The sequence below is a fragment of the Neofelis nebulosa genome, chromosome 1 (genome assembly GCF_028018385.1).
Source record: "Neofelis nebulosa isolate mNeoNeb1 chromosome 1, mNeoNeb1.pri, whole genome shotgun sequence".
Lineage (NCBI taxonomy): Eukaryota > Metazoa > Chordata > Mammalia > Carnivora > Felidae > Neofelis > Neofelis nebulosa.
The window spans coordinates 83,388,214-83,402,109 of NC_080782.1; the positions used below are offsets into that span (position 1 = coordinate 83,388,214).

At 37.1% G+C, this 13,896-nt stretch overlaps 1 protein-coding gene across 3 annotated transcripts in view; it reads right to left on the minus strand.

Annotated features, from left to right (window-relative positions):
- The window catches only part of SLF1 (SMC5-SMC6 complex localization factor 1), an 83,909-nt gene that overhangs the window by 16,421 nt on the left and 53,592 nt on the right, over nucleotides 1-13,896 (minus strand). For all 3 annotated transcript variants that reach the window (XM_058681481.1, XM_058688560.1, XM_058736975.1), the window contains one exon: nucleotides 10,432-10,579. In XM_058681481.1, coding sequence (XP_058537464.1) covers nucleotides 10,432-10,579 — 148 coding nt within the window. The remainder of the gene's footprint in view (nucleotides 1-10,431; nucleotides 10,580-13,896) is intronic.

The following is a 13,896-nucleotide window of genomic DNA, read 5'->3' on the forward strand; positions in this document are numbered from 1 at the left end:
AGCTCCTTTTTCCCTCCTTCTTGATAAAAAACTTTTTCCTGAAGTTTGCATTTCAAAGAATGGCTCTTAGGTCTTATAGGATCTGGGGGTAGAAAATTCACATCACAAAAGCACAAAGTATACATAGTTTTCTCCAAGATTCTGCTTTTGGGATACATTTGCCTATTATCAGAGATGTGGGGTAATTACTATCTAAATTTTGCCTTCTTTTTAAGTGAGGGACAATTCTATTTTCAATGTCCCAATCTTTTACAGTATCTACACAGATTTATAAGGGAGACTTGAGGGATGGTAATTGTTCCCAGGGCTTCATTTCTGGTTTTGCAAAGATCTGTAAGATAAAGACTTGCATCATGGAAAGGATTTCCGACGAAGATAGAAACCAAAAGATTCCCTTATTTATAACTTCAGGGTTTAGTGCAATATACCTCTGTAAAGTTTCTATTAAGCATTTTAAAACACAAAGGCCTTCTTTCAGACTGTACAATTCAACCTTGGACCAATTCACCTTAGGGGAAAAAGCCTCTACTATTGCTTCTATCAGATCCCAAACACCAGCCTTCAGGCCTTCAGCTGATCATCTGTTGGAGGATCTAAGAGATACTTTGTGGTCACCAGTTTCCTATGGGAGGCAGATTTTTCCTCAGGGAGCCATCTGGCTTGTCAGTTAACTACAGCGACACCATGGGTGGGGAGAACACTCTTTTGCAGCTAATCAAGGTCTCTGTTAGTAGTGTTGTGAATGGCCATTAATGTTTCTGCTCTCTAAATTTGGTATGTCTTCTGAAAGTGGAGGTAAGAGGGCTTTATAATGTGAAAGATCTGCTCCTGTTCATGGGTCATGAATTCTTTGCAGTGGGGGTTCCAGGATATATCCTCTAGGGACACTGCATAGGAAGGCCCAAAGCTGGCAGGGCCTGATTACAAAGCCCTGGGAAGTAGGAGGAACTGTAGGAAATAGTAAAGTGAGGCCTACTGCCTGTCACAGGTGCTTCTGTTTAAATTTACTTCCCAGCCTTCAGCATTTAAACTAGAAACCTATACACTCGCGTCTGAAGTACAAACTGAAAAGCTCCAGGCAAATCTTTTAGAGAAAGTAAAATGTATACAGGCAGCTGGGTGTATATGCAATTTTCTAGGGAAAGCAGGGGAATTCAGGGAGTTAGGGAATTTGCTGAGGAGATGGGACTGGAATTTAAGACAGAGAATTTACACTGGATGTGTACTATAATTTTTGTTCTAATTTCTGTTATTTAACCTTGTAAAGGAGTCCCTAAGGCTACTGATTATATTCCTTTGGGTCCTTTTTTTTAAACTCTTTTTTCAGTTTTATTTTATTTGAGAGAGACAGAGGCAGTGAGAGTGGGGGAGGGAGAGGGGCAGAGAGAGAAAGAGGGAGAGAGAGAATCTGAAGCAGGCTCCGCGCTGTCAGCTCAGAGCCTGATGCAGGGCTCAAACTCACGAAACTGTGAGATCGTGACCTGAGCCAAAACCATGAGTCAGATGCTTAACCTTCTGAGTCACCCAGGTGCCCCCTTTAGGTCCTCTTTTTAAATCTGGTCATTCCAAAGGCACCAACTGTTTAAGATGACGTCTAAAATTTTTCCTTTTAAATATAACCAATTATATATTTTTGTATTATAAAGTATCTACTGTCTGGCCATTGACAAGAACGATTGTGTATTAATCTTAATAGCAACTCAAACTAATAAGCCTTTTTGTGGAAAAACCCGGAAGCAACTTCCTATGCTCTGAATCAATTTTTACCATGGACACAAGAGACACCCCTCAAGTGGGTACAGAAGAGGCAGCCCCTATGATTCAAGAAGTTCACTCAAAGAGTCTACAAAAGTTGTTACAGTAAAAATGGTATAATGATAACACTGTCTCAGGTTTCCAAGGAGAATGTGAGACATCTCCAGTCACACACATGCTAATCTATGACACCAGGCAGGCGCTACTGGAATGGGACTTTTCTAGCACTGACAAAATGACACAGGCTGAGATGGCTAAAACCCCTTATAGACTGAGTGGGACCTCTCATAACAAACTCCCCTCATAGACTGCACACTCAGAGAAAGAGAGTGCTGCTTATGACTTCATGTCTCAGAACTCCAGTCTATTTGAGTGGCCACCAAGATGCATGCTGGTATGTGCACCTTGCACCTGGCAGAGAGGATAGAAAATATTCTCACTGGTCACAAAGCCAAGTTCTCAAGATACAGAACGAGAGAAAAGTAAAACCTCATCCAGTTTTTCTTATATGTACACTAACTGAGCCTCGGGGCTCTCAGAGCCAGAGTAATACTTAATAGGGACATGTTGCTCAGTTGGAAATTTTGAGTTATTTTAAATCAAAGAACCTCACTGCACAGAAATTATCTTGAGGATGATGGGTGACCTAGTGCCAATCTAACCTATTCTAGGACCAACTTATCCTAACATGGGGTCACTGAGTTAGGTAGTGAGCACTCTAAAAGCTTTTAAGTGCTTGACCCGTGCCCACCAATCTTGCAGCTTTGGCTTCCAAAAGCCTTCACCTTATGTGCATGTTAACGCACAACAAAGCTTGTCTAAACAAACGCCAATTTGATAAGTCAGACAACCGTGAACTCACTAGTCTGTGAGGTCAGTGGCTCAAATAGCAGGTTTATAGGGCTTGTGTTTGTTACACCCTACAATTTTCCTCCTTATGACAACACAACAGAGAGACAAAGAAAAACAGTGACCATCTTTGAGAGGAAAATGACCAATAAAAACCAAGAGAACTTGGGGTGCCTGGCTGGTCAACTGGAAGAGCATTCAACTCTTGATCTTGAGATCATGAGTTCAAGACCCATGTTGGATGCAGAGATTACTTAAATAAAAAAAAAAAATTAAACAAAACCAAGAGCACTAATTACACACCTTTTCCAGAGTCCCTATATGCAAGGAACTAGTTTCACAAATATTTCCTCCTGCTAATCTAAATTTATAAAAGGAAAAAGAGGACTCTCACTATTCTTGCTTCCACTGGACGCTGCAGGCAGAGATCTGGGAAACTGACATGATAAGAATTCTTACCTTCTGTGGCTTTCTGAAAATGGTCCCAGGATCTCTCAGCTGCAGCAGCCACAGAATGTCCACCATCCAGACACTAAAACTACTCTCTCTCTGTGGCCACTTGTAGGGGAGGAAAATTTTTCCTCCACCCTTCTAGGTTCTTTTGGCTGGTGTCTTAATTAAATTGACATAAGACTAACAGAAGAGAAACAAATTTAATTCCTTTCATGCAGGAGCCACACACAGACAGGAGAGGTTCAAAGACACTTGGCAATTGAGGCAATTGGGAAAAGCAAATGTTTGGTAACAAAATGTCTGTCACACTATGCAGAGACAATGGGACACATACAGGAATCAGAACAAACAGACCCTGCCAAGTTAGCCCCAGCTTACCACATCTAGCCCATACTCTTTGTATAGAAGGCCTAGTCTGGGAACAAAGTTACTTAAATTATTTTAGGCAGTTAAGGGGGAGATAAAACTCTTCCTCAAGTCTGTTGGTCCTCAACTGTCTTTAGCTCAAAATAACCCACATGCCAAGGTGGCACATTTTGGGGTGGCATATTCTGTTCTCCTTTACTACAAACTCTGGAAAAAGTCAATAAAATCAGCAAAATAAACATAACAGGTTAAAATGCATTTTAAAAATTGAACAGAATGACAAACTAAATATCAATATGAAGTATAAAACTTGACCTCTGTACACAGGGGTTGAGTTCCTTTGGGCTGAAAAGACTCCAGACACCCAACAAGAGTCCTATCCTGCTCAAATGCCATAACTAAAGGCTCAGGGCTGGTATTCCTGCAGTTCTTGATTGTCTGAATTTTGACTGCAGGAGGGGGGCACAGCAGGGTGAAGAGGGAGAAAGAATGAACTAAGTGGGTGGGGAATTTCTCCAGGGAACATTTGGCAATGTTTGGCTGTCCTAACTAGTGTGGGAAGTGCTACTGGCATTCAGTGGCCAAAGGACACAGCTACTACTGAAAGCCCTACAATTCACAGTTCATAGGACAGTCTCCAACAACAAAGAATGATCCAGGCCCAAATATAAACAGTGTCCAGGCTAACCTAGTAATTCTGCCTTGCCTAAAGACCTAAACTTGCCCTGAGGCACACACTGCCATATAGGCAAAGGGCTCCAGTCAGATGTTAAGTAGATCCACCTAACCCCACACATACAGGAGACTGCTCAATTCAAATAAACCTTTCCAAAATAGCTTCCACTGAGATACAATTATAAGAACTGGAAATGAGAAAGGAGTTATTTACAACCTTTTGTTACAACTGACTACTTACAACCTACTGCACTGCAAATACTGAAACTGTGCAAGCAGTAAGAATGATCATCAAAAGATTTTAATCAACTTGCCATATGACATTTTATAAATTTAAGGTGTACAGCCTGTCACTTTGAAACTTTTATATACTGTAACGTGATTGCCACTGAGGTAGCATTTATTATATAACATCATTATACTACAATATTATTATCTGTGTTCATCATATTGTATATTAGATAGATTTCTATGGCTTATTTACTACTCACTTCAAGTTTGGAGCCTTAAACACAATCAACTTTATCCCCTCACTCCCCATCCTATAGTAACCACCATTGTGATATGGAAAACAAAGGCAAAAGAAGCGTAGAAGAAAAAAATATTAAATTTCCTTTGCAGCCCACCGACAAGTACTTAAGACAGGCAGAGGGACCTTCCTACATGAACTCAAATGCCTCAATGTTAGTACTTTGCTAGATGCAAAAGGCAACCTTAGCCTGACATTATGATGTTAGCCCAACCTCCAGGATCCTGTAAGTTTTCTTTAACATACGAAAAATCCCTTTGAAAACTTCCTTTATCTCTATTCCCTGCCAACCCCCCTGCCCCCCATCCCAAGATATAGGTTAGCAATTATCCTCCAAACATATGGCCCCCTGATACACATCTGAAGAGTCTCATGACTAAGGTTTTACTAGAGATTAGTAAATGACCTTATTCTTAAACAGCAGCTAGCCCCTCAAGGTCCCAAAAACCTTGCTTCCAAATTCCTTAGAGACTTACACTATCCCTAAGCCCCTCCCAACTTAACAGTGTATCATCAGTCACTCCTCACAATCCCAGTGTAGCTTTTTCTGCCCATGATTCCTGTTGCTGTGCTTTTGCACCAAAGACATCCCAAGAACTCTTTCTTGACCGTTTGATTCCAGAACCCAATGTATGTCACATCAATTTTACTGGGTTTGCTTTTTGTTTTTTGGAGGTTTGACTTTTTAAGATTCCACATGTAAGTGACTTCATACAGTACTTGTCTCTCTCATTTAGTGTAACGTGCTCAAGGTCCATCCATGTTGTTGTGAATAGAAGAATATCCTCCCTTCTCATGGCTGAATAAGAGTCCATGGTATATGTATACCACATCTTTTGTATCCATTCATCCAACGATGGGCATTTGGGTTTTTCCATATCTTGGCTATTGTGAATAATGCTGTGACAAACATGGGTGTGCATAAACCTCATCAAAATCTTGTTTTAATTTCCTCTGGGTATGTACCCAGAAGTGGTACTGCTGAATTGCACGGTGGATCAATTTTTAATTTTTTGAGGAACTTCCATGTTATTTTCCATAGTATTCGGACTACTTTACATTCCCATTAATAGTGTATACAGGCTCCCTTTTTAACACATCCATGTGAACCACTGTCTTGTCTTCTTGATGATAGCCATTCCAACTGGTGTGAGGTGGTATCTCACTGTCATTTTGATTTGTACCTCCTTGATGATTAGTGCTATTGAGCATCTTTTCATGTGCCTGTTAGGCATTTTGATTCCTCTTTGGACAAATTTAGTTCTTCTGCCCAATTTTTAACAGACTGTCTGCTCTCAAGTTTTGTTAGCTCTTTATATACTTTGAATATTAACCCCTTATCTGATATATGATTTGCAAAAATTTTCTATTCTGGAAGAATTCTTTTGAATATTAAATCTCTAGTTATACATTTAAAAAAAGCCTACCATCACAGTGTTTATTACAACCAACTGATCTCTTAACATATCACCTCTAAGCGGAGGCAAAAACAAAGTAGAAATAACTTGCACTGTATTGTTCAAAGGAGATGATCCAATTGAAGTTATTCACCCAGAAAGAGCATTTGATAGGCTTTTTTAAAAAGTCATGCCACTCCCTTGTTAAAAAAAACTTTTTTTTTTTTTAAACGTTTGTTTATTTTTCAGAGAGAGAGAGACAGAGTGCAAGCAGGGGAGGGGCAGAGAGAGAGAGGCGGACACAGAATCTGAGGTAGGCTCCAGGCTCTGAGCTGTCAGCATAGAGCCCAACTGGGGGCTCCAACCCACAAAACACGAGATCATGACCTGAGCCAAAGTCAGATGCTTAACTGACTGAGCGACTCAGGCACCCCTAAAAGAGCTTCTAACTCATCAACATGGCTTAGGAGTTCCTCTGCAAACTCTCTTACAATTTCTTTGCCTTTATTCTGGCTACTCTTCTTGCATCTTGCCATCAGCTAGCTACCATAAGATTTCAAACAGGCCCTGCTTCTTCCTATCTCAGTTTTGGTAAATGTTGTGTCTTCTAATGGAAACATGTTTCCCTGTCTCTGCCCAACTCCTACTTTTCCTTCAGGTTCTGTTTTACACGATTACCTGATATGAAGCATAAGTTCACCCATCTCAACACCTAGTTTTTCTTGTTTGAAGCACTCAGCATTTTTAAACGATATATTTACATTAATCTAATTATAGTCTGTTTCTCTCACCAAAAACTCCAAAAAATCAAGGGCCACCACGTTTTGTCACCCACCCCTTCACTAGACACAGTATTTATTTCGGTGCTTAGTAGAGTAGCAATAAAAATATGTTGAATAAATAAAGTGAATAGAAACATTCCGATGAGATAATCAATAAAATTATGAAAACATGTTTATGAAAGAGGTCTGAAAAATGGAGAGGAATTAAAAAATAAAAGAGTTTGGAAACATTATTTATCAGGAAAAAATAATGAAGTAGTCTGCGAAGGGTAAAGGGAGTTTTACTAAATTTCTCTAAAGATGTAAAAAACATTATAGTACATTTTGATGACATGTTTTCTTCCCACTAAAAGCAGGAGAAAAAATAAGTTTAAGTTAGAACTTAAGAAACAATATCTTGCTATTTTTATAAATAAAGTTTTATTGAAACATCACCATGTCCATTTATGTTCTGCGTATGGCTGCTCTTCGTACAACTGCAGAGTTGAGGAGCTGGGATAGACTATGAGCCTGTAGAGCCAACAATGCTTATTATGTGATATCATACACAAAAAAAGTTTGCCAACCCCTGGTTTAAGCCAATATACTAGAAATTTCAATAAGCATAAAAAAATAATTTCAGATCACCTGATCTTAAAATATAGAAAGGGATATAAGAAAACTTTCTGTTCAAAGTGTTTAGAAATAAAAGAGAAGGACATCAATGTGGGTTAACGGACATGAGATCTGAAGGAAAGAAGGATTTTACTTATCTACTGAAATATCTTCTACCTTAATCTTCTACAGAACAAAAACGAACAACCGTTTTACTAAACTGAAATTAATAGATTTGAATCTGAGTAGCATCATAATATGATTTGTATTTGTGCACTAAGAAAAACAAAAATGTACAGTTGGCCATGAGAAAGATGGACCATTATCTTCAATTAAATGTTATGTAACAAACTATAACATCGTTACTAGTGACTTAGGAAAAGCAAAAAGCACCTGATGAAAAATGCAAAGAAATTTTAAAAAAGGGAGTATCCAGAGATAAAGAAATCATTCTTCATCAAAATACTGACATACTGACAAAAAGGACATTATTAAAACACCTGGTCCACTTGTAGGGATAAAAGTTATTATGCTATGAAAGTCCATAATAAACACTTTAATTTTGTATATTAACTATAGAAAAGCTACTTACTGTTCTCTTAAACTGTTCACTTGATTTCTGCCTCTTGACAATAGTAAAAAATCAAGTCATACTAACAACAAAAATTTAGGAAGATATTAATTTGAATCATTTTAGAAATGTCTTTTTTAAAACTGCCCACCTGTAGCTGAATTAGAAGCCCAAAGGACCAATTATGTGTGTTTTGAGAAGAGTTTAAAAAAAAAAAAGGGTTAAGCCTACTTTTCAAACATGGATATAGTTTAAATCTCAACTAGAGTTTTAAATACTAGTGATCAAACATATCAGGGGGAAGCAAAGTAATCGCTCAGTGTGTCAAAAAGATCGTAATGGTAACATTAACATCTAGCTTTAGCTTAAGTCAGTCATAGGCTCAAACTTGTTTGGTTTAAACTTGTCATGCGAAAGGAGGAAATAGCAGTGGATAACAATACCTTGCTTTAAAGTACAGTGCAAATCAGCATATGAGTGAAGAGAGCATCGAACCTGACTTAGAACATATAATGAAACCCTATTAGTACAGGCTCATATTTTCTGCATTTGGCTAAACTATGAGACAAATTGTATTACCTTCAAGGTAACCAACACATACTGGAAACAAGACATTTAACTATACTGATGGCCTCTAAAGCCACTGCAAATCCTGTCCTGGGTCCCCCAACTCAAAGAAGTTTCATTATGGAATACAAGCAGGGGAATCCTTTTAGCTAAATGTTCAGTTCTCATGCTAGCAAATAATGACAGAAATTTACTATTTCTAAAACAACAAGAACATCAACGACAGCAACAAAAGAACTACCCAGTAGGAATGGAGTGAAATAAATAAGAAAGGATTTTAGAGGAATATTGAATTTGAGCTAAGGAATGTTAAAAAGTCAAACAACAAAGGCTAGCTACTCCACAAAAGTAACAGTAATCACCCCTCAGCTCAAAGAAAAAGGAAAAGAAGAAGATAAAATGCTTGAGATAAAAATCTTCTAAGTTCAGTAGTATAAAAAAAAAAGAGACCTCCGTTTGCAGAGGGCATCATCGAATAAATCCTGAACTCCAGTTTTAGTCCTGGATTCCTATTCTAGAATCTTTCTTCAAGGTATTAAAGTGATATTAAAGCATATTCAAGAACTTTTTCTTTTACATAAAACCTAGATGTACTGAAACACATGTATAACAAAAAAGAATACTTGGCAGTCTAAAATTTTTGCAGTATATAAAAAATTATCTTTTATATTTGAGGGCCACAAAAACTCACTTGTTTTAAAATACATTCATTTTAGGAAGTTAGGATACAAGTGAGAAAGAAAGAAATGACAAGATTCATAGTTTCCTAACCTGACTTTGAAGTTTAGGAATGGTGCCCTCAGGTCTTTTGGAAGTCTCCCTCACTCTGGAGACCAAGAGTTAGGTAGAACCGTTCATAAAGTGGGCATGTGAAAATGAGTTATTTTAGAGGAAAATTTAAAACTAGAATGGATGATTGGGGGAGGATAAAGAGTGAGAAAATTATACATATGAATTACTTCTTTTTGCTTCATCCGGGCTCATTTGCTACACCACCAGACTCAATTGAAAAGAAATAGTAGCAGCTTTTTATAATAAGAAAAATTATACAGCAACAGGTACATCGGGGCAAAAGTTTTAAACAGTGATACTAAGTTAATAAGATAAACAAGTTAATGCAAGTGGTTTTATAAAGTAAGTATTCTGAGTCAGTGAATTTCATTTTACTACTGTTAAGTATTTACAAAGGAAGAGACCTGGGAACTGTTCATATGGCACATATAAGATGAAGGATAATGCTTTCTACTCAACTTCAATGATTATAAGTATTAAAAGGACTGAAAATTGTTCTTACCATGTAAGATTCTGAAACGCCATATATAAAAAAGTTAATCCGCTTCTTCAATGAAAAGACAATAAACTGATTTAAATTTGTCTAGTTAATAAAAAAATTTTTTGAAATTAAAAAAATTTGGTCAAATATTTACTTGCATAGGGTAGTTTACTCATAATTTTTAATTATATGATTAAGGAAAATATTAATAATATTGCATATAAATAAATATTTCCAGGTACTATTTTCTATATTACCATCTAATATTCCGTTTTTGTGAAGTCATCAAAATAATATTTTGAAAGATAAATAATGTGGTGGGGGTGAAGGCTCATGTAACATTTAGAGGAAAATAAGAGTATAAAATGATATATATGAGTTCAAGAGTATAAAAATACTTAGATATTACTAGAAATAGATAAAAAAGTTAAATGTTTACCTGCGTGGGAACATTCATGATGAATAATTTTTACCTTCTTTATACTGTTTCTATGTTATGCATGCCTGTGTGTGTGTAACTATTTTAAAGAAATTTTAAATATGAATGTATGTTAAAGATTACAGACTGCCTAAAGGAAAATCACATAATAGGTCTAAGAAAAACAACCCAGAACACTCACCATCACATGAAAGGGAAACATAACTTCCTAAGTCATCAGACATGTGTCGCATCACATTTTTACCCCTCTTCAGACCAAGGAAGATCCAATAATCTATTGCTGCTCCAAGAATTCCTGTGAGTAAGTAGGCTAGTTCATGTTTGAAGACCTAACATTAAGATGGGACAAATATTAGTAATGCATATTAAAATAGATGTTTTTTTTTATTAGTGTTTATTTCAAATACTTGTTGAGGCAAACTTAGCTATTTAAAATTAGAGTATGCTAACACTAAAAGGTGTTCCTAGAACAGCAGCAAGCTAATTCCCTCTCTCCATTTTCTGCCTCTCCTTCCTCCCCCATCCATATCTAAATCTTTATACCCATATGACAAAACCGCTAATAAAACAAAACCTCCAGTACTTATATACAGACAGCTTAGAATAAACTTTTAAAATATCATTATTCAACAGTGTCAGTGCTTTACTATGGCAGTAATTCCATTAAAACATGGAGGAGATATCTGGCTTCTGTGGATTTCTGTTAACAAGAATACAGAGATATTAAAAAAAAAAATAGACTTAGACATCCCTGTTTATATATAAAATTAAACTTTCCATTTCTCCATATGGCATACTCCAGAAAAAGACTTAAAAAACACAATGAATAAGAACTTTAGCAAACAAGATTGTTGTAAAGAAACAGATTGGTTAAAATTCTAATTATTAAATTGTATCAAGTTACATTACCTAATTTAGAGATGTATAGGGATCAATTCTTAAAGATGAATATTGTTCTATATTATCACTTCTAAACATTAAATTCCTATAAAAAATAAAGCAAGCATACCAACTTTAATTACAGTAAGTATGCTTTACCCTAGTGTGGAAAATCTCTAATTCAAAAATATGAAGGCAAAAATAAAAATATTTTTAAACACTTTTGATTTAAAAATTAACACTTTTCCACAATGACATTAAAACTAGTTGAAATTCCTTTACTTTCGGTATTTGTTCTTTAGGTGGGTTGGATGTGTGAAAAAAAATGCCAAATTAACAGCTGGGTACAAAACATGTGAAAAGATTTTAATAAATAAATGTTATAGTATCCAAATACATGGTAAGTGCTATGTTCCGCAACTATACTAAACCTAATATGGGGTTAAGGGCAGAGAAATCGCGAACCATCAGAGGCTACTGGATTTCTTTCTCCCGCCTTCAGCAGACAAGGTTCCTACAGTATAAAATATTTCATAAGAGTACCATCATTCCTTATTATAAGAAGCTATTACTAACTTCAAAACTAAAGTTCTAGTTCTGGTTTGTTGTGCAAGCAGGACATACACCAGGCCTGCCCAAACAGTGTTTACTGAGGAAAAGCCCAGAGTCAGGGTGCTTAGGTAGGTGTGCAAGTTCCCTGTGGCTCTATCACACTGTATGGCCGTACTGCATTAAGGCAGGGCTGGACATTGGAATGTGAGAGAGAGACTATGAAGAATGGGGCCGAGGAGATTTTAAGCTGCATGATTAGGGAAGCACTACCCTTCCTGTAATATCATCAGGAGCCTCAACACAAAACCTTGACCACAGCTCGATGCTGCCAGGTCAGGATTCATGACTGGGCATCAGCACCACCCTCTCGCCCACCCTGATTAGAGGGCTGTGTTTAAGTCTTGCAGTTGCAGCTGTGTGACCCGGGCAGCTAGCAGTAGGACTGGCTGTATCAGCAGGCGGGAAAGTGCCAACTCCTCCCCTAGTACCCTGGTAGGGTCCGAGCCATAAGCTGACCACAACTCACTCCCTTAGGCATTGAGTCTTAGCTAGTCTTCAAAGTAGTTTGCAGGAAGCCAACTCTTGACTTTGTAAAGCCAACATGGAGATAATCACTCTGAGCAAGTTTTATTTCTCAGGGTTCAACTTATCAAGAGAACATAAAACAGGACAGTGAGAATCTACATTTGAACTAAAAGTTGATCATATCAAGATCCATGCTGCAGAATGCTCCTTGCAACAAAATGTTTATCTGAATGTCAGCAATGACACTACTTAGGAAACCATCAAGAGACTGGCAAATTTTGATTTTGCAAAATATTCTCCATCCCAAGAGTAGAATAAATCAGGATCACTTCAGATCCCTAGTCATAAGGCTCTGAATAGGGAAAAAGGAGGTTAGCCCACAGAGCTAAGTCTCATGTAAAACCACAATCCAGCTCTCCATCAATTAAAAAAAGACCCCACAAAATCAACCAGTTGGGACCCTTCTCTTTCCTTACACAAATGTATGTACACATGTACTTGGTACCACAAATTAATTTTGATAGTGCCTATTATCCAATTTACCTTGATACTACTGTTATTAAATAGAGACAGGTAGTACTTGCAAGGAATTACTGTAGCTTCTTTGCCATGGTAAGAAAGATCTTGTTAAAATTATTCTTACCTGTGTGACATTAGCTAAGCATCCATACTACCACATATTCATTATAGTAAATTTTTATACAAAAAGACACTTTCCAATCAGGGTTTTGGACCCTTTCACGTTATATTCTTATCTATGCCACTCACCGTCACCACAGGGCCAAGATATTGCGCTATGTACTGTACTCACTGTGACTTTAACAGTGTATAAATAATGCTACCAATTCTAACAGAGTGAATATATATGATTTAGAAGGAGATTAGTGAGAATATGGCAAATACATCATCAAGGGAGACAAGCTTTCCTGGAATATTGAAATGTTTGCTAAAGCTGAAAGAACAGAAAACCCTGAGAATTAACAAACAAATGAAAGATAGACATGATCTGCACATGACATATATTTATCTTAGAATCCCCTTTCTAATGTGTTAAAGTCTATTATCAGACATTTTGTCAATACAGTTCTCTAGTGTCTCTATTGACTGCCAGTACAAGTAATCTCCATTGAATCAATCAATTTGGTGATCTTCCAAAAACCAATTAGTGTATCATGTAGAACAAACTACAATCTTGGCCTTCTGACTCCCAGGTTAGGGCTTTACATAATATCCCATGGCAATAGAGGACACATGGCTCCTCCAGTACCTCTGTCAGAAAGATGCAAACATAATACACATAATGTGCCTCTTCCTGTTTAAAACACTGGCATCTGAAACAAGAGAAAGTATGTTGCAATGGAGACTTGGCCCCTAGTCAAGACTTTGCCCTAACAAGCTGTGACACCTTGAAGAAGTTCCTTAAACTCTTTAGCCTCAACTTCCCTATCTTTAAATACAAAGTAGCTTCCATTTCTACCTATAATAGTAGGGTTATCATTAAATAGCACTTAAAGACATCACAAAGAAAAGTAGGACTAACCACCAAGCTTAGCAAAATTTATACCTCCCTCCTAACCTTGACACAGCTCACCTCTGCTCTTTGCCAAGGAAAGCCCAAAGCTTTCTCAGATTAATGACAATGAAATTCACTGCCATTGTGTCACTCTGCAACACTTGCTGATTGACATTA